Source organism: Panulirus ornatus, chromosome 25, assembly GCF_036320965.1.
Source record: "Panulirus ornatus isolate Po-2019 chromosome 25, ASM3632096v1, whole genome shotgun sequence".
Classification (NCBI taxonomy): Eukaryota; Metazoa; Arthropoda; class Malacostraca; order Decapoda; family Palinuridae; genus Panulirus; species Panulirus ornatus.
The window spans coordinates 1,320,539-1,345,068 of NC_092248.1; the positions used below are offsets into that span (position 1 = coordinate 1,320,539).

A 24,530-nucleotide genomic window follows, 5' to 3' on the forward strand; every position below is an offset into this window, starting at 1 on the left:
AGGGGAAACAGAAGGAGTCATGAACTTAGTGCCCATCCTCCTCAAAGGCTCAGATTGGGGTGTCTAAATGTGTGTCTAAATGAGAAAAAAGGAGAGATAGGTAGTATTTTGAGGAAAGGAACCTGGATGTTTTGGCTCTGAGTGAAACTAAGCTCAAGGGTAAAGAGGAAGAGTGGTTTGGAGATATTTTGGGAGTAAAGTTAGGGGTTGGTGGGAGGACAAGAGCAAGGGAAGGAGTAGCACTACTCCTGAAACAGGAGTTGTGGGAGTATGTGATAGAGTGTAAGAAAGTAAACCCTAGATTGATATGGGTAAAACTGAAAGTGGATGGAGAGAGATGGGTGATTATTGGTGCCTATGAACCTGGGCATGAGAAGAAAGATTGTGAGAGGCAAGTGTTTTGGGAGCAGCTGAGTGTGTGTGTTCGCAGTTTTGTGCACGAGATCAGGTTATAGTGATGGGTGATTTGAATGCAAAGGTGAGTAATGTGGCAGTTGAGGGAATCATCAGTGTACATGGGGTGTTCAGTGTTGTAAATGGAAATGGTGAAGAGCATGTGGATTTGTGTGCTGAAAAAGGACTGGTGATTGGGAATATCTAGTTTAAAAAGAGAGATATACATAATTATACAAATGTAAGTAGGAGAGATGGCCAGGGAGTGTTATTGGAATATGTGTTAATTGATAGGTGTGTGAAAGAGGGACTTTTGGATGTTAATATGTTGAATGGTACAACTGGAGGGATGTCTGATCATTATCTTGTAGAGGGGAAGGTGAAGATTTGTTGAGGTTTTCAGAAAAGAGAGAAAATGTTGGGGTGAAGAGAGTGGTGAGAGTAAGTGAGCTTGGGAAGGAGACTTGTGTGAGGAAGTACCAGGAGAGACTGTGTGCAGAACGGAAAAAGGTGAGAGCAAAGGGCATAAGGGGAGTGGGGGAGGAATGGGATGTATGTAGGGAAGCAGTGATTGCTTGCACGAAAGATGCTTGTAGCATAACAAGCGTGGGAGGTGGGCAGATTAGAAAGGGTAGTGAGTGGTGGGATGAAGAAGTAAGATTATTAGTGAAAGAGAAAGGAGAGGCATTTGGACAATTTTTGCTGGGAAATAGTGCAAATGACTGGGAGATGTATAAAAGAAATAGAAAGGTGCAAGAGGTGAATAAGAGGGCAAATGAGAGTTGGGGTGAGAGAGTATCATTAAAGATTAGGGAGAATAAAAAGATGCTTTGGAAGGAGGTTAATAAAGGTCGTAAGACAAGAGAACAAATGGGAACATCAGTGAAGGGGGCTAATGGTGAGGTAATAACAAGTACTGGTGATGTGAGAAGGAGATGGAGTGAGTATTGTGAAGGTTTGTTGAATGTGTTAGATGATAGAGGTGCTGTGTGAAGTGAGAGGGTCAAGGAGAATGGTTTGGTAAACAGAAAAGAGGTAGTGAAAGCTCTGAGAAAAATGAAAGCCGGCAAGGCGGCGGGTTTGGATGGTATTGCAGCGGATTTTATTAAAAAAGGGGGTGATTGTGTTGTTGACCGGTTAGTGAGGATATTCAGTGTATGTATGACTCATGGTGAAGTGCCTGAGGATTGGTGGAATGCATGCATAGTGTCATTGTAGAAAGGCAAAGGGGATTAAAGGTGAGTGTTCAAATTACAGAGGTATGTTTCTTGAGTATTCCAGGGAAATTATTATTTATTTTATTTTATTTTGCTTTGTCGCTGTCTCCCGCGTTAGCGAGATAGCACAAGGAAACAGACGAATAATGGCCCAACCCACCCACATACACATGTATATACATACACATCCACACACGCAAATATACATACCTATACATCTCAACCTATACACATGTACATATATATACATACACATGCATATACACATATAAACACATTCGACAAACCTTCAAAATACTCACTCCATCTCCTCACATCACCACTACTTGTTATCACCTCCCCATTAGCCCCCTTCACTGAAGTTCCCATTTGTTCCCTTGTCTTACTTGCTTTATTTACCTCCTTCCAAAACATCTTTTTATTCTCCCTAAAATTTAATGATACTCTCTCACCCCAACTCTCATTTGCCCTCTTTTTCACCTCTTGCACCTTTCTCTTGACCTCCTGCCTCTTTCTTTTACACATCTCCCAGTCATTTGCATTATTTCCATGCAAAAATCGTCCAAATGCCTCTCTCTTCTCTTTCACTAATAATCTTACTTATTCAGCCCACCACTCACTACCCTTTCTAATATGCCCACCTCCCACGCTTCTCATGCCACAAGCATCTTTTGCTCAAGCCATTTCTGCTTCCCTAAATACATCCCATTCCTCTCTCACTCCCCGTATGTTCTTTGTTCTCACCTTTTTCCATTCTCTACTCAGTCTCTCCTGGTACCTCCTCACACAAGTCTCCTTCCCAAGCTCACTTACTCTCACCACTCTCTTCACCCCAACATTCTGTCTTCTTTTCTGAAAACCTCTACAAATCTTCACCTTCGCATCCACAAGATAATGATCAGACATCCCTCCAGTTGCACCTCTCAGCACATTAACATCCAAAAGTCTCTCTTTCACACGCCTATTAATTAACACGTAATCCAATAACGCTCTCTGGCTATCTCTCCTACTTACATACGTATACTTATGTATATCTCTCTTTTTAAACCAGGTATTACTTATGTATATCTCTCTTTTTAAACCAGTTATTACTTATGTATATCTCTCTTTTTAAACCAGGTATTCCCAATCACCAGTCCTTTTTCAGCACACAAATCTACAAGCTCATCAGCATTTCCATTTACAACACTGAACACCTCATGTACACCAGTTATTCCCTCAACTGCCACATTACTCACCTTTGCATAAAAAGCACCCATCATCATAACCCAGTCTCGTGCATCAAAGCTACTAACTCACTCACTCTGCTGCTCCCAAAACACTTGTCTCTCATGATCTTCCTTCTCATGCCCAGGTGCATATTCACCAATAATCACCCATCTCTATCCATCCAATTTCAGTTTTACGCATATCAATCTAGAGTTTACTCTCTTACACTCTATCACATACTCCCACCACTCATGTTTCAGGAGTATTGCTACTCCTTCCCTTGCTCTTGTCCTCTCACTAACCCCTGACTTTACTCCCAAGACATTCCTAAACCACTCTTCCCCTTTACCCTTGAGCTTCATTTCACTCAGAGCCAAAACATCCAGGTTCCTTTCCTTAGACATACTACCTGACTCTCCTTTTTTCTCATCTTGGTTACATCCACTCACATGTAGACACCCCAGTCTGAGCCTTTGAGGAGGATGAGCATTCCCCGTGTTACTCCTTCTTCCGTTTCCCCTTTTAGAAAGTTAAAATTCAAGGAGGGAGGATTTCCAGCCACCTGCTCCCGTCCCCCATTTAGTTGCCTTCTATGACACGCAGGGAATACGTGGGAAGTATTCTTTCTCCCCTATCCCCAGGGATAATATAAAAAAATAAATGATATGAAATAAATAATATAAAAGAATAAATAGAAATATATATATATAGTTTATTTTTTTTTATACTTAATCGCCGTCTCCCACATTAACGAGGTAGCACAGGGAAACAGACGAAAGAATCCCCCAACCCATCCACATACACATATATACACAAACACATCCACCCTCATTCGCACAACCGTATCTATAGCCCATGCCTCGCAACCATATAACATTGTTGGAATCACTTTTCCTTGAAACATACCCATTTTTGCTCTCCGAGATATTATTCTTGCCTTCCCCACATCTTTTAATTCTCCCAGAACCTTCGTCCTCTCCCCCATCCTGTGACTTGCTTCCGTTTCCATGGTTCCATCTACTGCTAAGTCCACACCCAGATATCTAAAACAACTCCCTCCAATTTTTCTCCATTCACACTTACCTCCCAATTAACTTGTCCCTCCACCCTACTGAATCTAACCTTGCTCTTATTCACATTTACTCTCTACTTTCTCCTCTCACACACTTTACCAAACTCAGTCACCAACCTTTGCAGTTTCTCACCTGAATCAGTCACCAGTGTTGTGCCATCACCGAACAAGAACCGAGTCACTTCCCAAGCCCTGTTATCTACAACAGACTGCATACTTGCCCCTCTCTCCAAAACTCTTAAATTCAAGTCCCTAACCACCCCATCCATAAACAAATTGAACAACCATGGAGACATCATGCACCCTTGCCGTAAACCATCATTCACAAGGAAGCAATCACTTTTCTCTTTTCCTACTCGTACACATGCCTTATATCCTTGGTAAAAACTTTTCACTGCTCTTTGCAACTTACCTCCCACACCATATACTCTTAAAACCTTCCACAAGGCATCTCTCTCAGCTCTCATCATATGCCTTCTCCAGATCCATAAATGCTACATACAAATCCATCTGTTTTTCTAAGTATTTCTCATATAGTTCTTCAAAGCAAACACCTGATCCATACATCCTCAACCGAGGACTAGAGCAAAAGGAGTAGCACTACTTCTGAAGCAGGAGTTGTGGGAGTATTTGATAGTGTTAGAAAGTAAATTCTAGATTGATGTGGGTAAAACTGAAAGTGGATAGAGAGAGATGGGTGATTATTGGGGCCTATGCACCCATTCATAAAAAGAAAGATCATTAGAGGCAAGTGTTTTGGAAGTGCAGAGTGAGTGTGTTAGCAGCTTTGATGCATGAGATTTGGTTACAGTGATGGGTCATTTGAATGCAAAGGTGAGTAATGTGACAGTTGAGGTTATAATTCGTGTACATGGGGTGTTCATTGTTGTAAATGGAAATGGTGAAGAGCTTATGGATTTGTTTGCTGAAAAAGGACTGGTGATTTGGAATACCTGGTTTGAAAAGAAAGATCTGTATATGTATGTGAGTAAGAGAGATGGTCAGAGGGCATTATTGGATTACATTTTAATTGATAGGTGTGTAAAAGAGAGACTTTTGGATGTTAATGTTCTGAAAGAGGCAGCTGGAGGGATGTCTGATCATTGTCTTGTGGAGGCGAAGGTGAGGATTTGTAGAGGTGTTCAGAAAAGAAGAGAGAAAGTTGGGAAGGAGAGAGTGGAGAGAGTAAGTGAGCTTGGAAAGGAGACTTGTGTGAGGAAGTATCAGGAGTGATTGAGTATAGAATGGCAAAAGGTGAGAACATGTGACTTGAGGGGAAGGGGAGTAATTGGATTTATTTAGGTAAGCAGTGATGGCTTGCGCAAAAGAGGCAAGTGGCATGAGAAAGGTGAGGAGGTGGGCAGATTAAAAAGGGTAGTGAGTGGTGGGATGAAGAAGTAAGGTTGTTTGTGAAAGAGAAAAAAGAAGCGTTTGGACAATTTTTGCTGGGAAGTAGTGCAAATGACTGGGATATGCATAAAAGAAAGTGGCAGGAGGTCGAGAGGTGCAAGAGGTGAAAAAGAGGGCAGATGAGAGTTGGGGTGTGAAAGGATCATTAAATTTTAGGGAGAATAAAAAGATGTTTTGGAAGGAGGTAAATAATGTGCATAAGACAAGAGAACAAATGGGAAAATTGATGAAGTGGGTAAATAGGGAGGTAATAACTTGTAGTGCTGAAGTGAGAAAGAGATAGAGTGAGTATTTTGAAGGTTTGTTGAATGTGTTTGATGATAGAGTGGCAGATTTAGGTTGTTTTGGTCAGGGTGGTGTACAAAGTGACAGGGTCTGGGAGAATGGTTTGGTAAACAGAGATGAGGTGGTGAAAGCTTTGTGGAAGATGAAAGCCAGCATGGCAATGGGTTTGAATGGTATTGCAGTGGAATTCATTAAAATAGGGGTGACTGTGTTGTTGATTGGTTGGTAAGGATATTTAGTGTATGTATGGATCTTGATGAAGTGCCTGAGGATTGGCAGAATGCATGCATAGTGCCGTTGGACAAAGGCAAAGGGGATAAAGGTGAGTGTTCAAATTACAGAGGCATACGTTTGTTGAGTATTCCTTGGAAATTATGTGCAAGTTATTTACCGCCTTGCAGAACATCTTTTTATTCTCCTTAAAATTGAATGATACTCTCTCACCCTAACTTTTATTTGCCCTCTTTTTCACCTCTTGCACCTTTCTCCTGACCTCCTGCTGCTTTCTTTTATGTATCTCCCGGTCATTTACGCTCCTTCCCTGCACGTATCACTAGCAGCCTTACCTCCCCATCCCACCACTCACTACCCTTTCTAATATTGTATATGTATGTTTATATGGATGGACATGTGCTGAGAGAGGCAGCTGGCAAGATATGTGATCACTGTCTTGTGGAAGCAAGGGTGAAGATTTGAAGAAGTTTTCAAAAAAGAGGGAACAGTTTTGAGGATAAGAGAGTGGTGAGTGTAAATGTACTTGGAAAGGAGACTTGTATGAAGAAATACCATGAGAGATTCAGTGTGGAATGGCAAAGAGTGAGAGTTAATGAGACGAGGGGAGTGGATGAGGAAAAGGAGGTATTTAGGGAAGCAGTGATGGCATGTGCAAGAGATGCATGTAGCATGTGAAAGGTGGGAGATAGGCAGATTAGAAAGGGTAGTGAGTGGTAGGATGAAGGAGTAAAGTTGCTAGTGAAAGAAAAAAGATTGGTGTTTGGGCAGTACATACAGGAGAGGAGTGCAAATGATTGGAAAATGTATTAGAAAAGCAGCAGGAGGTCAAGAGGAAGTTGCAGGGATTAAAAAAGAAGGCATATGACAGTTGGGATGAATGAGTATCAGTAAACTCTTGGGAGAATGAAGATTTTTGGAAGGAGGTTAATAATGTGCAAAAGACGAGAACAAATGGGAACATCGATGAAAGGGGCAAAAGGGGAAGTGATAACAGGCAGTGATGAAGTGAGTAGGAGATGGAGTATTTTGATGGACTGTTAAATGTGTTGGATGGCATTGCTGTTGAAATTATAAAGAAAGGGAAATGATTTGTTGTCGATAGGTTGGTAAAGATATTCACTGTATGTATGGATCATGGTGAGGTGCCCAAGGATCAGCAAAATGCATGTACAGTGCAATTTATAAAAGGAAGTGGGGTAAAGGTGAGTGTTCAAACTGTAGAGGTACAAGTTTGTTGAGAGTACCTGATAACTTGTATGGTAGAGTGGTAATTGAGAGGGTAGAGACATGTACAGAGCATCAGACTAGGGTAGAACAATGTGGTTTCAAGTGGTAGAGGATGCATGGGTCAGGTGTTTGTTTCAGAGAATCAGATGGATTTGTGTGTGGCATTTATGGATTGGGAGAAAGCATATGATAAGTTTGATAAAAGTTCCTTCTCAGAGAATCTTACTAATGTATGGTGGAGGTGGGAAGCTACAGAAGCAATGACTTTTTATCAAGACTATGAGGCATGTGTGTGAGTGAGTAGAGAGGAGAGTAAGTGGTTCTAAGTGAAAGTAGGTCTGTGGTAAGGGTGTCTGATGTTACATTGGCTGTGTAATTTGTTTGTGGATGATAAGATAAATACAAGGGTCATGGAGAGAGGTGTGAGTATGCATGCAGTCTGTAGGGTCTGGGGGGGGGTCTGGGAAGTAGATAATTTGGTTGCTGATGACCACACCGGTGATACATTTGAACGAGAAACCGCAGAAGTTGGTGTCTGAGTTTGGAAGAGGGTTTGAAAGGAGTAAGTTGACAGTAAACATGAAAAAAGCAAGGTTATTTAGTTTAGCTCTGCAGTTTAACAGTGTGATGCAAGTTTCCTTGGGAAAAAATTGGAGGAAGTGGAATGCTTTTGGTACGTAGAATGGACATGTCAGAGATGACATTAGAAAAAGAAGCTATTCATAGGGTGAGTGATGGGGCAAAGATTGTTGGAGCACTGAGGAATTTGTAGAAAGAGAAGTAGTTATCTAGGAACTGGGAATTTGGTTATAGAGGATGTTGAGTGATTCTTTTTCTTGTCCACATCTAGTGTCAGTTGTGTGTGCTTTTGTATTGATTTTGTTGATGTAGGATGCAAGTGTTGTGTGTGTGTGTCATACATGATGCCTAGAATGGTTGGTGTCACTGGACTTCTGCTTAAGGTTACAAAGTGAGCAAAAAAGTCATCTTTGGCGAGGTCGTATTATTGCAAGCAGTCTTGTTGAAGAACATTTCACTCCATAGGAGTCTGCATTTCCCTCCTACTGGAAGTGGCACAGCCTTAGGCAGTAAGAACCTTCAGAATTGATCATGGGTGACACCAAATTCTTTCTTTATAAATTTACGTGTGGTATTTGTAATAATACACTTGAATACCTTTAGTTAGGAAGGGTTGGGAGCAAGCAATTGCTGAACAAGTAATTTTTTCAGAAGTATAAATACTGAATATTTTCAAAGATTTTGATTGTTCAGAAGAGTGTAAAACCCATAAATGCAAGCCAATTTTATTACTGTAGTGTAGTTATCTATTTCACAGCACTCTTATTACTACAGGGGCTCTTTGTTTAATGTATGTGATGTATTCCTGAAGAGCATAAAGTGAAATCACTGAATGAAGCCAACTTCATGAAAAGATTGATTTTCACATACTGGGGATATGCTTCAGTGGATACTTCTGGACACATTTCCTCACATATGCTGTTCTTATTAAAGATTACTATTGTATGGAGAAATAGAGTGCTTTACTGATGTCATTCAGACATCATGCACAGTCGTATCTTTTACCTTATTACTGTCATCCACCATCGTATCATGTATTGTATTAACGCATCCACAGCTACTGCACTATGTTCTGGGCGCTACTAACTCATTTTTAGCAGGCTATAATACAGTTAGAAAGACGAAAATCTTTGATACTTAGCTCTTACACCTTGTGGGAATGAGCATGAGGGGAATGAATTTCCACTTTTGTTTACATATCCAGATGCACAAATAGACAAATGCTCTGCGAACAATTCACTGTATGTGCTTTATGTGTAATTTAAAAAGTTGAATGTCTTATTGTAAACTTACAACAGGAGCTACCATTTATTAATCTCTCAACCTTATGACCTACAGAAAAGTTTTTGGTGAATGTCAACATCAATAGAATACTGCATGATGTTATGAAAATATAATTTTCAGCATGAAATCTGGCACCAACTGTTCTTTCGGCACTTTGGGTATAATAGATCAAAATAGTATTTCTGTGTAGTAACATAATTTCATCAGTTTTCAAGTCTATGCATACCACAAATGCACCAAAATCCACATAGTGTCATAATGAAGCTATGTACATAACCCTTCTAATGAAGTGGAGACATATGAAAAATGGATATTTGTAAATGAGGCATCAATAGGAAGTGCAGTTTGTGTACTAACAGAAAAAGAACTAAGCCTTCAAGCAAGACATACCAACACCAGATGGTTTAGCACTCGCATAAAGTTCTACATAAAGTTCTTTATTTCTCCCTGGTTAAGGCAAGGACTATATGACTTGTTTCTCGGTCATATTATATTTATGTGATTTTCTTTTATTTCCTAAGAAAGAAGTTTTTTTCTTGAAAACAAAGCTTTTCCAGAGACCAGAAAGTATGGCATCAGCATTGCATCATTTGGCTGGAGATTGTGATACAAATTCATAAGAATGCACACAGAAAAACAATATTTGTTTTTAGTAAAGTGGGTCTTCTTCAGTACTGCAGGTGTATTTCACAAACTTTACTGTATTTATAATCTTGAATATCAATTCAAGAAATTATGAATATCAGTTCAAGGGATTATGAATATCAGCAATTTTCTAAGCCATAGAAATTTTGCCTAGCAAGGCCAAAATGTCTTTTCTCAAAGCTAATGGCTATATAAAATACTTGATCAGTTTTCCCTCCCAAAACTTGATAATTTCATCTTTTCTTGTTTTTCTGAAGCTACAACTGGTGAAAGTTAAAATTATCCCAAATATAAGATTTTGTAATTGAATTAGTAGCATAATTCAACTGAAACTCTGTACTGTATATTGAGAAATATAGTGATATTGCATGGAAAAAAATTCAAATTGGCCAACACCAGACTATGGCACAGGAGCTTGGAGTGAATTTCAAAACTCAGAAGGGATAGTCAAATAATTTCCTAAGGAGCAAAATATTTTCTATGATAATTAACCAAAGTCATTTGATCAGAAGGCAGTGGTAGTTCAATCAAAGTTGCAGTATGTATCTAAAGGATTAAATGGAATTTTTTTGTAGCAATTTTACTTTTTATTAACAAGGTTGATGTAGTGGAAGACATCTTATGGGCCTTTTTATTTCTTTGTTAGAGATGCTTAGTTGACAAATGATTAAAAAAATACATGCACCCTAATGCAGAGCCATTTTTCTTCTTACTGATGCTTTATTGTAACTCCTTCAGGTTGTAACCTGAAAATCTTCAATAATCAAGAGTTTGCACATCAACTTGCTCAGAGTGTTAGCCAAGGTTTTGAAGCAGTTTATCAATTGACTCGGATGTGCACCATACGGATCTCTTTTGTCAAGGGCTGGGGAGCACAATACAGGTAAGAATTGTCACTGGGATATTTTTCTTGATTTGTATTTCTGTTTATTTGCTTTAGTAGGCCTCCTTTTGTATAATTACCTATTTGTACAGTATGGGGACGGAATTTAACTCTTGTGGTACCCCTTATATTGAATGTTCTCAAATACAGCTTATTAAATTTATGTATACTATCTGCATTAAGCTTATACTCACTCATCCTTTTCCATTTCTCCACAACTCTTACAAAGATATTTTATGGCAAGTCCCATGCAAAACTGCAAGTTCTGCCCTCTGGTTCCTCTTTACTTGAAAAACTGTTCCCTGTCCATATCATCAATCTTTTTTAAAGAGGTAGCGCAAGGAAACAGACGAAAGAATGGCCCAACCCACCCACATACACATGTATATACATACACGTCCACACACGCAAATATACATACCTATACATCGCAACGTATACATATATATACACACACAGACATATACATATATACACATGTACATAATTCATACTGGCTGCCTCCATTCATTCCCATCGCCACCCCGACACACATGATATAACCCCCCCCCCCACCCTCATGTGTGCGAGGTAGCGCTAGGAAAGACAACAAAGGCCACATTCGTTCACACTCAGTCTCTAGCTAGGAAAGACAACAAAGGCCACATTCGTTTACACTCAGTCTCTAGCTGTCATGTAATAATGCACCGAAACCACAGCTCCTTTCCACATCCAGGCCCCACAGAACTTTCTATGGTTTACCCCAGACGCTTCACATGCTCTAGATCAATCCATTGACAGCATGTCGACCCCGGTATACCACATTGTTCCAATTCACTCTATACCTTGCACGCCTTTTACCCTCCTGCATGTTCAGGCCCTGATCACTCAAAATCTTTTTCACTCCATATTTCCACCTCCAATATGGTCTCCCACTTCTCCTCATTCCCTCCACCTCTGACACATATATCCTCTTGGTCAATCTTTCCTCACTCATTCTCTCCATGTGACCAAACCATTTCAAAACACCCTCTTCTGCTCTCTCAACCACACTCTTTTTATTACCACACATCTCTCTTACCGTATTATTACTTACTCGATCAAACCACCTCACACCACATATTGTCCTCAAACATCTCATTTCCAGCACATCCACTCTCCTTCGCACAACTCTATCTATAGCCCACACCTCGCAACCACATAACATTGTTGGAACCACTATTCCTTCAAACATATCCATATTTGCTTTCTGAGATAATGTTCTCGACTTCCACACATTCTTCAACGCTCCCAGAACTTTCGCCCCCTCCCCCACCCTATGATTCACTTACCCTTCCATGGTTCCATCTGCTGCCAAATCCACTCCCAGATATCAAAAGCACTTCACTTCCTCCAGTTTTGCTCCATTCAAACTTACCTCCCAATTGACTTGGCCCTCAACCCTACTGTACCTAATAGCCTTGCTCTTATTCACATTTACTCTCAGCTTTCTTCTTTCACACACTTTACCAAACTCAGTCACCAGCTTCTGTTGTTTCTCACACTAATCAACCACCAGCGCTGTATCATCAGCGAACAACAACTGACTCGCTTGCTAAGCTCTCTCATCCACAACAGACTGCATACTTGCCCCTCTTTCCAGAACTCTTGCATTCACCTCCCTAACAACCCCATCCATAAACAAATTAAACAACCGTGGAGACATCACACACCCCTGCCGCAAACCTACATTCACTGAGAACCAATCACTTTCCTCTCTTCCTATACGTATACATGCCTTACATCCTCGATAAAAACTTTTCACTGCTTCTAACAACTTGCCTCCCACACCATATATTCTTAATACCTTCCACAGAGCATCTCTATCAACTCTATCATATGCCTTCTCCAGATCCATAAATGCTACATACAAATCTATTTGCTTTTCTAAGTATTTCTCACATACATTCCTCAAAGCAAACACCTGATCCACACATCCTCTACCACTTCTGAAACCACACTGCTCTTCCCCAATCTGATGCTCTGTACATGCCTTCACCCTCTCAATCAATACCCTCCCATATAATTTACCAGGAATACTCAACAAACTTATACCTCTGTAATTTGAGCACTCACTTTTATCCCCTTTGCCTTTGTACAATGGCACTATGCAAGCATTCTGTCAATCCTCAGGCACCTCACCATGAGTGATAAATACATTAAATAACCTTACCAACCAGTCAGCAATACAGTCACCCCCTTTTTTAATAAATTCCACTCCAATACCATCCAAACCCACTGCCTTGCCGGCTTTCATCTTCCGCAAAGCTTTTACTTCCTCTTCTTTGTTTACCAAATCATTCTCCCTAACCCTCTCACTTTGCACACCACCTCGACCAAAACACGCTATATCTGCCACTCTGTCATCAAACACATTCAACAAACCTTCAAAATACTCACTCCATCTCCTTCTCACATCACCACTACTTGTTATCACCTCCCCATTAGCCCCCTTCACTGAAGTTCCCAGTGATTCCCTTGTCTTACGCACATTATTTACCTCCTTCAGAACATCTTTTTTATTTATATTTATTTGCTTTGTCGCTGTCTACCGTGTTAGCGAGGTAGCGCAAGGAAACAGACGAAAGAATGGCCAAACCCACCCGCATACACATGTAAATACATACACGTCCACAGAAGCAAATATACCTATACATCTCAATGTATACATACATATACACACACACACATATACATATATACACCTGTACATAATTCATACTGTCTGCCTTTATTCATTCGCATTGCCACCCCGCCACACATGAAATAACAATGCCCTCCCTCCCTTATGTGTGCGAGGTAGCACTGGGAAAAGACAACAAAGGCCACATTTGCTCACACTCAGTCTCTAGCTGTCATGTAATAATGCACCGAAACCACAGCTCCCTTTCCACATCCAGGCCCCACAGAACTTTCCATGGTTTACCCAGACGCTTCACATGCCCTGGTTCAATCCACCGACAGCACATCAACCCGGGTATACCACATCGTTCCAATTCATTCTGTTCCTTGCATGCCTTTCACCCTCCTGCATGTTCAGGCCCCGATCACTCAAAATCTTTTTCACTCCATATTTCCACCTCCAATTTGGTCTCCCACTTCTTGTTCCCTCCACCTCTGACACATATATTCTCTTTGTCAATCTTTCCTCACTCATTCTCTCCATGTGACCAAACCTTTTCAAAACACCCTCTTCTGCTCTCTCAATCACACTCTTTTTATTACCACACATCTCTCTTATCCTATTGTTACTTACTCGATCAAACCAACTCACACCACATATTGTCCTCAAACATCGCATTTCCAGCACATCCACCCTCCTGCGCACAACTCTATCTATAGCCCACACCCCGCAAACATATAACATTGTTGGAACCACTATTCCTTCAAACAGACCCATTTTTGCTTTCCGAGATAATGTTCTCGACTTCCACACATTCTTCAAAGCTCCCATAACTTTCACCCCCTCCCCCACCGTATGATTCGCTTCCGCTTCCATGGTTCCATCCGCTGCCAAATCCACCCCCAAGATATCTGAAACACTTCACTTCCTCCAGTTTTTCTCCATTCAAATTTACCCCCCAATTGACCCTCAACCCTACTGTACCTAATAACCTTGCTCTTATTCACATTTACTCTCAGCTTTCTTCTTTCACACACTTTACCAAACTTGTTCGCCAGTTTCTACAGTTTCTCACACGAATCAGCCACCAGCACTGTATCATCAGCGAACAATAAATGACTCATTTCCCTAGCTCTCTCATCCACAACAGACCTCATACTTGCCTCTCTTTCCAAAACTCTTGCATTCACCTCCCTAACAACCCCATCCATAAACAAATTAAACATCCATGGAGACATCACACACCCCTGCCGCAAACCTACATTCACTGAGAACCAATCACTTTCCTCTCTTCCTACACATACCATACATCCTCAATAAAAACTTTTCACTGCTTCTAACAACTTGCCTCCCACACCATATATTCTTGATAACTTCCACAGACCATTTCTATCAACTTTATCATATGCCTTCTCCAGATCCATAAATGCTACATACAAATCCATTTGCTTTTCTATGTATTTCTCACATACATTCTTCAAAGCAAACACCTGATCCACACATCCTCTACCACTTCTAAAACCACACTGCTCTTCCCCAATCTGATGCTCTGCACATGCCTTCACCCTCTCAATCAATACCCTCCCATATAATTTACCAGGAATACTCAACAAACTTATACCTCTGTAATTTGAGCACTCACTTTTATTCCCTTTGCCTTTGTACAATGGCACTATGCATGCATTACGCCAATCCTCAGGCACCTCACCATGAGTCATACATACATTAAATAACCTTACCAACCAGTCAACAATACAGTCACCCCCTTTTTTTAATAAATTCCACTGCAATACCATCCGAACCCGCTGCCTTGCTGGCTTTCATCTTCTGCAAAGATTTTTCTACCTCTTCTCCGTTTACCAAATCATTCTCCCTAACCCTCTCACTTTGCACACGACCTCGACCAAAACACCCTATATCTGCCACTCTATCATCAAACACATTCAACAGACCTTCAAAATACTCACTCCATCTCCTTCTCATATCATCACTACTTGTTATCGCCTCCCCATTAGCCCCTTCACTGAAGTTCCCATTTGTTCCCTTGTCTTATGCACTTTATTTGCCTCCTTCCAAAACATCTTTTTTTATTCTTTCTTTTCTTTCAAACTATTCGCCATTTCCCACGTTAGGAAGGTAGCGTTAAGAACAGAGGACTGGGCCTCTGAGGGAATATCCTCACCTGGCCCCCTTCTCTGCACCTTCTTTTGGAAAGTTAAAAAAAAACGAGAGGGGAGGATTTCCAGCCCCCCCCCTTTAGTCGCCTTCTACGACATGCAGGGAATATGTGGGAAGCATTCTTTCTCCCCTATCTCCAGGGATATTATTTATTAATAACAGCTAATAATTACACACCAGGAGAGACTGAGTACAGAATGGAAAAAGGTGAGAACAATGGAAGTAAGGGGAGTGGGGGAGGAATGGGATGTATTTAGGGAATCAGCGATGGATGATTAGAAAGGGTAGTGAGTGGTGGGATGAAGAAGTAAGAGTATTAGTGAAAGTGAAGCGAGAGGCATTTGGACGATTTTTGCAGGGAAAAAATGCAATTGAGTGAGAGATGTATAAAAGAAAGAGACAGGAGGTCAAGAGAAAGGTGCAAGAGGTGAAAAAAAGGGCAAATGAGAGTTGGGATGAGAGAGTATCATTAAATTTTAGGGAGAATGAAAAGATGTACTGGAAGGAGGTAAATAAAGTTCGTAAGACAAGGGAGCAAATGGGAACTTCAGTGAAGGGTGCAAAGGGGAGGTGATAACAAGTAGTGGTGATGTGAGAAGGAGATGGAGTGAGTATTTTGAAGGTTTGTTGAATGTGTTTGATGATAGAGTGGCAGATATAGGGTGTTTTGGTCAAGGTGGTGTGCAAAGTGAGAGGGTTAGGGAAAATGATTTGGTAAACAGAGAAGAGGTAGTAAAAGCTTTGCGGAAGATGAAAGCCGGCAAGGCAGCAGGTTTGGATGGTATTGCAGTGGAATGTATTAAAAAAGGGGGTGACTGTATTATTGACTGGTTGGTAAGGTTATTCAATGTTTGTATGACTCATGGTGAGGTGCCTGAGGATTGGCAGAATGCGTGCATAGTGCCATTGTACAAAGGTAAAGGGGATAAGAGTGAGTGCTCAAATTACAGAGGTATAAGTTTGTTGAGTATTCCTGGTAAATTATATGAGAGGGTATTGATTGAGAGGGTGAAGGCATGTACAGAGCATCAGATTGGGGAAGAGCAGTGTGGTTTCAGAAGTGGTAGAGGATGTGTGGATCAGGTGTTTGCTTTCAAGAATGTATGTGAGAAATACTTAGAAAAGCAAATGGATTTGTATGTAGCATTTATGGATCTGGAGAAGGCATATGATAGAGTTGATAGAGATGCTCTGTGGAAGGTATTAAGAATATATGGTGTGGGAGGCAAGTTGTTAGAAGCAGTGAAAAGTTTTTATCGAGGATGTAGGGCATGTGTACGTGTAGGAAGAGAGGAAAGTGATTGGTTCTCAGTGAATGTAGGTTTGCGTCAGGGGTGTGTGATGTCTCCATGGTTGTTTAATTTGTTTATGGATGGGGTTGTTAGGGAGGTGAATGCAAGAGTTTTGGAAAGAGGGGCAAGTATGAAGTCTGTTGGGGATGAGAGAGCTTGGAAAGTGAGTCAGTTGTTGTTCGCTGATGATAGAGTGCTGGTGGCTGATTCATGTGAGAAACTGCAGAAGCTGGTGACTGAGTTTGGTAAAGTGTGTGGAAGAAGAAAGTTAAGAGTAAATGTGAATAAGAGCAAGGTTATTAGGTACAGTAGGGTTGAGGGTCAAGTCAATTGGGAGGTAAGTTTGAATGGAGCAAAACTGGAGGAAGTAAAGTGTTTTAGATATCTGGGAGTGGATCTGGCAGCGAATGGAACCATGGAAGCGGAAGTGGATCATAGGGTGGGGGAGGGGGCGAAAATCCTGGGAGCCTTGAAGAATGTGTGGAAGTCGAGAACATTATCTCGGAAAGCAAAAATGGGTATGTTTGAAGGAATAGTGGTTCCAACAATGTTGTATGGTTGCGAGGCGTGGGCTATGGATAGAGTTGTGCGCAGGAGGGTGGATGTGCTGGAAATGGGATGTTTGAGGACAATGTGTGGTGTGAGGTGGTTTGATCGAGTAAGTAACGTAAGGGTAAGAGAGATGTGTGGAAATAAAAAGAGCGTGGTTGAGAGAGCAGAAGAGGGTGTTTTGAAATGGTTTGGGCACATGGAGAGAATGAGTGAGGAAAGATTGACCAAGAGGATATATGTGTCGCAGGTGGAGGGAACGAGGAGAAGTGGGAGACCAAATTGGAGGTGGAAAGATGGAGTGAAAAAGATTTTGTGTGATCGGGGCCTGAACATGCAGGAGGGTGAAAGGAGGGCAAGGAATTGAGTGAATTGGATCGATGTGGTATACCGGGGTTGACGTGCTGTCAGTGGATTGAATCAGGGCATGTGAAGCGTCTGGGGTAAACCATGGAAAGCTGTGTAGGTATGTATATTTGCATGTGTGGATGTATGTATATACATGTGTATGGGGGTGGGTTGGGCCATTTCTTTCGTCTGTTTCCTTGCGCTACCTCGCAAACGCGGGAGACAGCGACAAAGCAAAAAAAAAAAAAAAAAAAAAAATTAATTACACACACGATATTACAACTGCAGGAAAAAATAATGAACTTGATTTGCTGCAACAGCTTAGTATGATCGTAGAAGGTATGGAGATATAGGAAACCAAGTGATGAAGAAGTGCAAATCTTTCAAAAAGTCGGAGAAGACAAGCCTTCGTAGTTTCATTCCCATGTGTATTTGTATATGCCACTGCAGCAGACCTTTTCTGTGAAAACATATGAGCGATCTTTCTACTGAATGGCTCCTTCCCCAGAGGCCATGCGTATATGGATAGACATCATCTTCACTGGAGCAGAGGGCTATCAAGAGTTCCAAGGAGGTACCTGGAAGTCGAAATTATTTCAGAAATAAAGGGAAAATGGTCTTGGTCCCCTGCCTAAAATTTAATGATACTCTCTCACCCCAACTCTCATTTGCCCTCTTTTTCACCTCTTGCACCTTTCTCTTGACCTTCTGCCTCTTTCTTTTGTGGGGCCTGGGTGTGGAAAGGGAGCTGTGCTTTCGTTGCATTACACATGACAGCTAGAGACTGAATGTGAACAAATGTGGCCTTTGCTGTCTTTTCCTAGCGCTACCTTGTGTGTGCGTAGGGGGCAGGGGGTGCTATTTCATGTGTGGCTGGGTGGCGATGAGAATGGATGAAGGCAACAAGTATGAATATATACATGTGTATATATGTATGTATGTATGTATACGTTGAAATGTATAGGTATGTGTAAGTGCGTGTGTTATGTGGGTGGGTTTGGCCATTCTTTCATCTGTTTTCTTGCACTACCCCGCTAATGTGGGAGACCGACAAAGTATAATAAAAACATAAATATTGTTATTATTCTACTCAATCACTGTCTCCCATACCATATGCTCCTCTCAAATAGCTCATTTCCACAACCTGAATAGTTGACCTATACAACTCATTCCATGCCCATGTTTTGGCTGCATAGGTTAGGGTCAGGAGGACCCTAAATCCCTTAATCCCTTCTTCACTTCCATACATAGACCTCTACCCTCCAATATTCTGCTAAGGCACCCAGTGACTCTCCTCCTCCAGCTGCCCTCTCCATGATACATCCCAAATGCTTAAATTCTGTAACCTCTTCCAGTCTATCCCTTCATATCTGTAACACAGTTTAGTATAATTTCTTTACTCACTCTGTAGGTCTTTGCAAAATCTATACTTTCACTTTTCCTTTCAAACACCATAACTTTTACTTGTTTACCTTTAATCACCTTTGCTTACACACCTGCAACTCCTCTTCTTATTCAGCAGACAACACAAAATCATCCATATATGGGGTTGTCACTAGTCATCAGACCTCACCACACTCCATCTCTGCATTTTCTTTCCCTAGTTTTGCTTTGATCTTTCTTATCACAGCCCTGCCTCATACCCACACATATATTGAAACTTTTGCTGAACTCACCATCCAGTCTTACATGTGCATTTGCTCCTCAGTAGATGACAGTGATGCCATCCATTGTTTTTTTCCCCCTACCCTCTTATCTTTTAACACATCCCATAAAGCATTTCACTTGACCCTGTCTTACACTCTCTCCAGATCTATAAAAGCTGCATACAGCTTCTTGCCTTTCACTAGATACTTTTCCACAGTCATTCTCATCTCAGAAATCTGATCCACTTATTCCCTACCTTTCCTAAATCCTACTTGCTACTCACTTATTCTGCATTCTGTCACTTCCATCTATCAACCAACAGTCCTGCACTTTTTCCTGGTATACTTGAAAGACTAATTCCACTAAAATTGCTACATATTTCCATAGCTACTTTTCCCTTGAATAAAAGAACAATAATAGCATTTGCCCAGTCCTTTAATGCACCCTTCTGCTTCCATGCCAATTACATATCAGATGCATCAACTCTGTTGGACTTCCTCCTCCATATTTCAACATTTTAGCCATTAATCTCATCATCTGTAGGAGCCTCTCTTACCTTCATCCTCATTATTGCCCTTTTTACCTTCCTTCTTGCTGTAGGCACTTTTATCCTTTTCCTTTCATCCTTCATACCCATGCATATAACAACTGCTGCCTCACCTTCTCCCACATTCATTCATCTTCCTTTCAGTAACTCCTTTTGATTCTGCAACTTCCCATCCTTACTTGTCACATTTACATTTCCACTCTTATACCCACCTCTTTCCTTTTACATCTCCTTCCAATATATTTTTCTATTCATGTGTGATTGTTGTTTCCCACATTAGAGACAGCGCCATGAGCAGACAGAGAAAGGTCACATTCATTCTTTAGCTGTTATGTGTAATGCACTGAAACCACAGTTCCCTATTCAAAACCAGGCCCCACACACCATTTCAGTTTACCCAGATGCTTCACATGCCTTGGTTTGGTCCATTGCTGAAAAAAGGTGTTTCTAAGGAATAAACCCCTTTCAACAAAGACATCCAAAAGATAACTGCCATTCTCATTTACTCCTGGCACTCCCCATTTACCAACTGTCTCACCAATTTCATCACAACCCAGCTTTGCATTTGTATCACCTCTCCTTTTTAAACCCATTTATGTAGTCATTCATTTTGTTCCAGAAACACTTTATTTCATCCATACATCACACAGTCTTCATATTCACAGGTGCATATACACATACCCATGCTTACCTCACATTTCCAATCTTTCCTTTCACCCTCACTATTCTTGATCCATACCATCTATGTTCTGTGACACCCTCCGATACTCTCAGTGATATCTCAGTTCATTCCCATCCATACCACTCCTTGCATACCCTCCCACAATTTACATTTGTTTCCATTTTCACTCCATACACCCTACCCAAGGATATGGGTTTCCTCAGTCCCCCTACACATCCAAACTGTAACTTGTAGATTTCTCTACAAGCTCTCTCCTATTACTTTCCCCAGTCACCCTATTCACATTCAGAACCGTCACCCTCAGTAGCTTATCCCTTTTACTCGCCATCATAAGTGGGGGACTTAAGCTTTCCATTCCTTCATCAGTTTCATATAAAGATACCCTTGCATTTGATAGCATATCCAACCTTTCTTTCATTTCAGATGCTCACTCATTCAGTTAAATGATAACAGCAACCTCTTTTTTCACTTCATGTTTTACTTGTTAATATATTTCTAATAGTTCATAATGGAGGCAGCTGTTCAGCTTCTGTCACTGCAAAGCTAATGTGCTAAATCCTTCTAATATCTTTTAATGATGCAGTAGTTTGGTTCTCAGAATAGGAATATGTAAGGTGAATATGTGAAATATTCTGCAATATTTCAGATGAAGGTAAAAGATTATCCCTGATGATAGGGGAGAAAGATACTTCCCATGCATTCCCTGCATGTTGCAGAAGGCGACTAAGAGGGGTGGGAGTAGGGAGGGTTGGAAGTGCTCCTTTCCCATTTTACTTTTCCAAAAGGAGGAACAGAGATGGGAGCCCAGTGAGGATTTTTCTATCCGAGTTTGTCATCTGTTCTCAACGCTACCTCGCTGATGTGGGAAATGGCGAATATGGATGAAAAAAATAAAAAGATTATCTGCAAGGAATATAATAGGAAGAACTAGCAGTAAGAGCCACCTTCTTTTTATATTCAGTTATTTTTTTGTGTGTTTATGTGTTGCACTCCTCTGAAGAAATATATCTTTTTCAGAAGGCAAACTGTAACATCAACACCATGCTGGATAGAACTACATTTGAATGGTCCTCTGCAGTGGTTGGACCGTGTTTTGACACAGATGGGCTCCCCATGTTTACCGTGCTCCTCAATGTCCTGAACAGCTGCAAAAAATTATGGATCTGCTGCTGATAAATTGCACTACCTAGGAGCCCGCAGATTCTCAGAACCCAAAGTAACAGTGATTGATGTTCAGCTGTACATTCAGAACTGAAGTTACTAGATTGTGCAAGTTGGCCAACTTTTAGGTATTGTAATGGATATTATGACATCAGCATTGGAAAATCCTAATCTGGAACTTTGGAGTTCAAAAGTGCCATTGACATCTTCATTCTTGCTCATATAGACGTATTGCAAGTGTGGGAATTTCGTAGTGTATCAAAGAAAGTCATTAACTCTGCTGTGGCTAGCCATGGTCTGTTAAGGTCATTTGAATATTGTAATTACTATTAGTTATACTGTGCTCATCTGTCAAATGTAACCTTTATGGGAACTGCAAAAGTAACTTTGAACCTGGTAAAGTACACATGCAACAGCATCAGAAATTCAAAGCCTTTCATAGGAATTCCAAGATTCATTTTTTATTACATTTGTATTTAGGAAACAGACTAATTGGTTATATTAAGCTCAAAATTAATAATGGTTTTAGATGTGCTGCCACCGAACTCAGGAACAAAGTGGAGGATATACGTGTCTGTCAGTGGTTAAGTTTAAGTTCTGAAGAAGACAGTTGAAGTGGACAGTGATGGAGAAAACTGTATATGTGAAGTGGGAAAAATGTGTCCAGACAACTGAGTCTTTGTATGTCTTCTGTTTAATAATTTGTGCTACTTTGTTTTTCTATTTTTTCCAAATTTATTACCTAATCCATATTCCAAGTAGACTTGTTATTGCTCGGGAAAATTGCAGTGAACATAATAATGTAATTTTGTTTTGACAATAGATATTTTAGCCACACATAATTATCAAGAAAGTGGACGACTTGAAACTGTTGGGTCAGGTGGGAATATGATAATGCTGCTGCATCAGCCATTAGCTACCACTGGTTCAATGTACTTCACTAAGGTTCATGTTTACATGATACAAACATAAGAGTGGGTTTTGATTTTATAATGTATTGAGATACTGTGATGATTTTTTTTAATTTTTAGTATCTGGTAATCTGTGGATGCAGATGAAACAGGATTATTTTCAGAAATGTATTCTTAGATATTCTTATAATTGAAAGTACTCTACATATAATTTTCTCCTCAAAGTTATATGTATGATTCATTGACAAAATCTTTTCCTATTTTTATATCTTGATAACTACTGAAATAGTAGCACATGCATACAAAGAGCTCGTGTTGTTTGAAATATATGCTAAACAGCTATATTTTTGCAGATGCTTTTCATTTGTTATCATAACAGTGATAGGACTACTTAGTCAGATTTTGTGATAATTACAGAGTTGCAACACATGACAAAAGTATGTTTGTCTTTTTTAATTTTTAAACAACTCAAGTCATTTCTTCCCGTGTTCATTGGTAGATTTTATTATGAAGCCATTATCATGCAGTGACATTTGCAAAAGGTGTGAATGTTTTGTGTGGGAGAATATATATGCTTAGTTGTAATATGGTTTGTATAGATTTTTAAAATGGATATGCATCCAGCAAATTTAGAACAACACATCATGGAAGGTCAGTAGGTAACCAGTGTGAATGCAAAACTAGTCATAATCATCAAGTACACTGTGTAAAGAAGGAAACCCAAACTCCTCTCAAAACACAGTGTATTTGCTGAAATGGCTTGGGATAACCTCAAACAGATTGAATGTATTTAAACTGATGTAATACCAACACATTTTTAAGGAATGCCTGCAAATATAATGAGGTCCATTTCAGAATACCTTTGTTAAGGTTCTTAAAGTCATATGCTGTAATTTGTTTTGTGCTTAAATAATGCTGAAAAGGAATGCTATGAATTAAAATCACAAAGTTGTATGAACAGTTTTTGGATATTTGTGTGCAGAATTTTCAGTCTCTGGTTTGGTTGTTAGCATACTATTACTTTGTATTATTAAACTTATGAAAATCTAAATTAACTCCACATTTGATAATTGATTCATTTGTAGAGGTTAGCAAAAGTAATAATGAAACTTTTTTATATGTCAGAGGCTCCAATCACATGCAGTAGTCCTTATCAAGGCCAGGCTTTACATGAAATAAAATAGGATTAAAGAAGTAGAGAAATAAGAATAAAAGATGAATGATGATTGAAGAGTTTTTACTTGGGGAAAGCCTCCCATTTAAAATGAGGGAGGTCATACATCTTATAAAAAGCATTAAGATAAAAGATTCCAAAGGTTATTGGTATGAAGAAATATATCAGAATGAACTGTCCTTGAGTTCGTATGACAATGGTTTGTCAAATGTCACATACTTTAGGTAAATGCAGAGGTATGCAAGAAGCCAGTTCTTGGAAGCAGAAACCAAAGTGATTTAGCTAGAAGACTGATAGTTGGCAGGGTGGCAAGGGAAAAGTTAAATTTTGAGAAAGTCAGTTTGCTTTAAGTAAATATGTAGGCCTAGAACTGCCCCAGGTCTGAGCAGGATTTCCAGTTTCTTACAGCTGACTTAGCTGTTGGATTTCCAAAATAGGTAAGATGCTGTTGTGATACCAAACATGTTTGTTTAGAGAAGGGGAATAATAGGACTATCAAAGAGGATGAAAAAAGTGACAATGGAAAAAGAATGAAGAAAATGGGTTTGTGTTAAAAACAGCAGTTATATTTGCCAGAGTAGCAAATTATGTTTGAAGCCGAGTTTATATAGTTGTGATGGGACAAGATGTAGATCAAGCAAAAAATATGGAGCAGATTTGAAAGGAATAGAGGAATACAGTGTTGCGTTATATTTGAGTGCATCGGATTTAATGCTGAAGAATGAAACTGGTCCATCAGCAGATGTAAAAATAGATTGGCCAGAAAAGAAACTGTATTTGAGGGAAAAGTGAAGGAGAAAGGCCACAAGTGAGTAGGTCAACTATGCTGATGCCATACTTTATTAGAGGCTTTCAAAGTGTCAGAGGCTAAAACAGATGATCTCCCTGAGTTTCTTGAAGATGACTAGACATTAGTAATTTAGGAATCTGTATCAGAGGTGGGGTATTGCCTTGCAAAACCA

General features: G+C 40.1%; 1 protein-coding gene across 7 annotated transcripts in view; it reads left to right on the forward strand.

Annotated features, from left to right (window-relative positions):
- The window catches only part of LOC139757156 (mothers against decapentaplegic homolog 3-like), a 231,799-nt gene extending 208,179 nt beyond the window's left edge, over positions 1 to 23,620 (forward strand). For all 7 annotated transcript variants that reach the window (XM_071677259.1, XM_071677260.1, XM_071677262.1 and 4 more), the window contains 2 exons: positions 10,294 to 10,438; positions 21,340 to 23,620. In XM_071677259.1, the coding sequence (XP_071533360.1) occupies positions 10,294 to 10,438; positions 21,340 to 21,463 (269 nt within the window). In that variant the 3' untranslated portion in view covers positions 21,464 to 23,620. The remainder of the gene's footprint in view (positions 1 to 10,293; positions 10,439 to 21,339) is intronic.
- Positions 23,621 to 24,530: the final 910 nt, after the last annotated feature.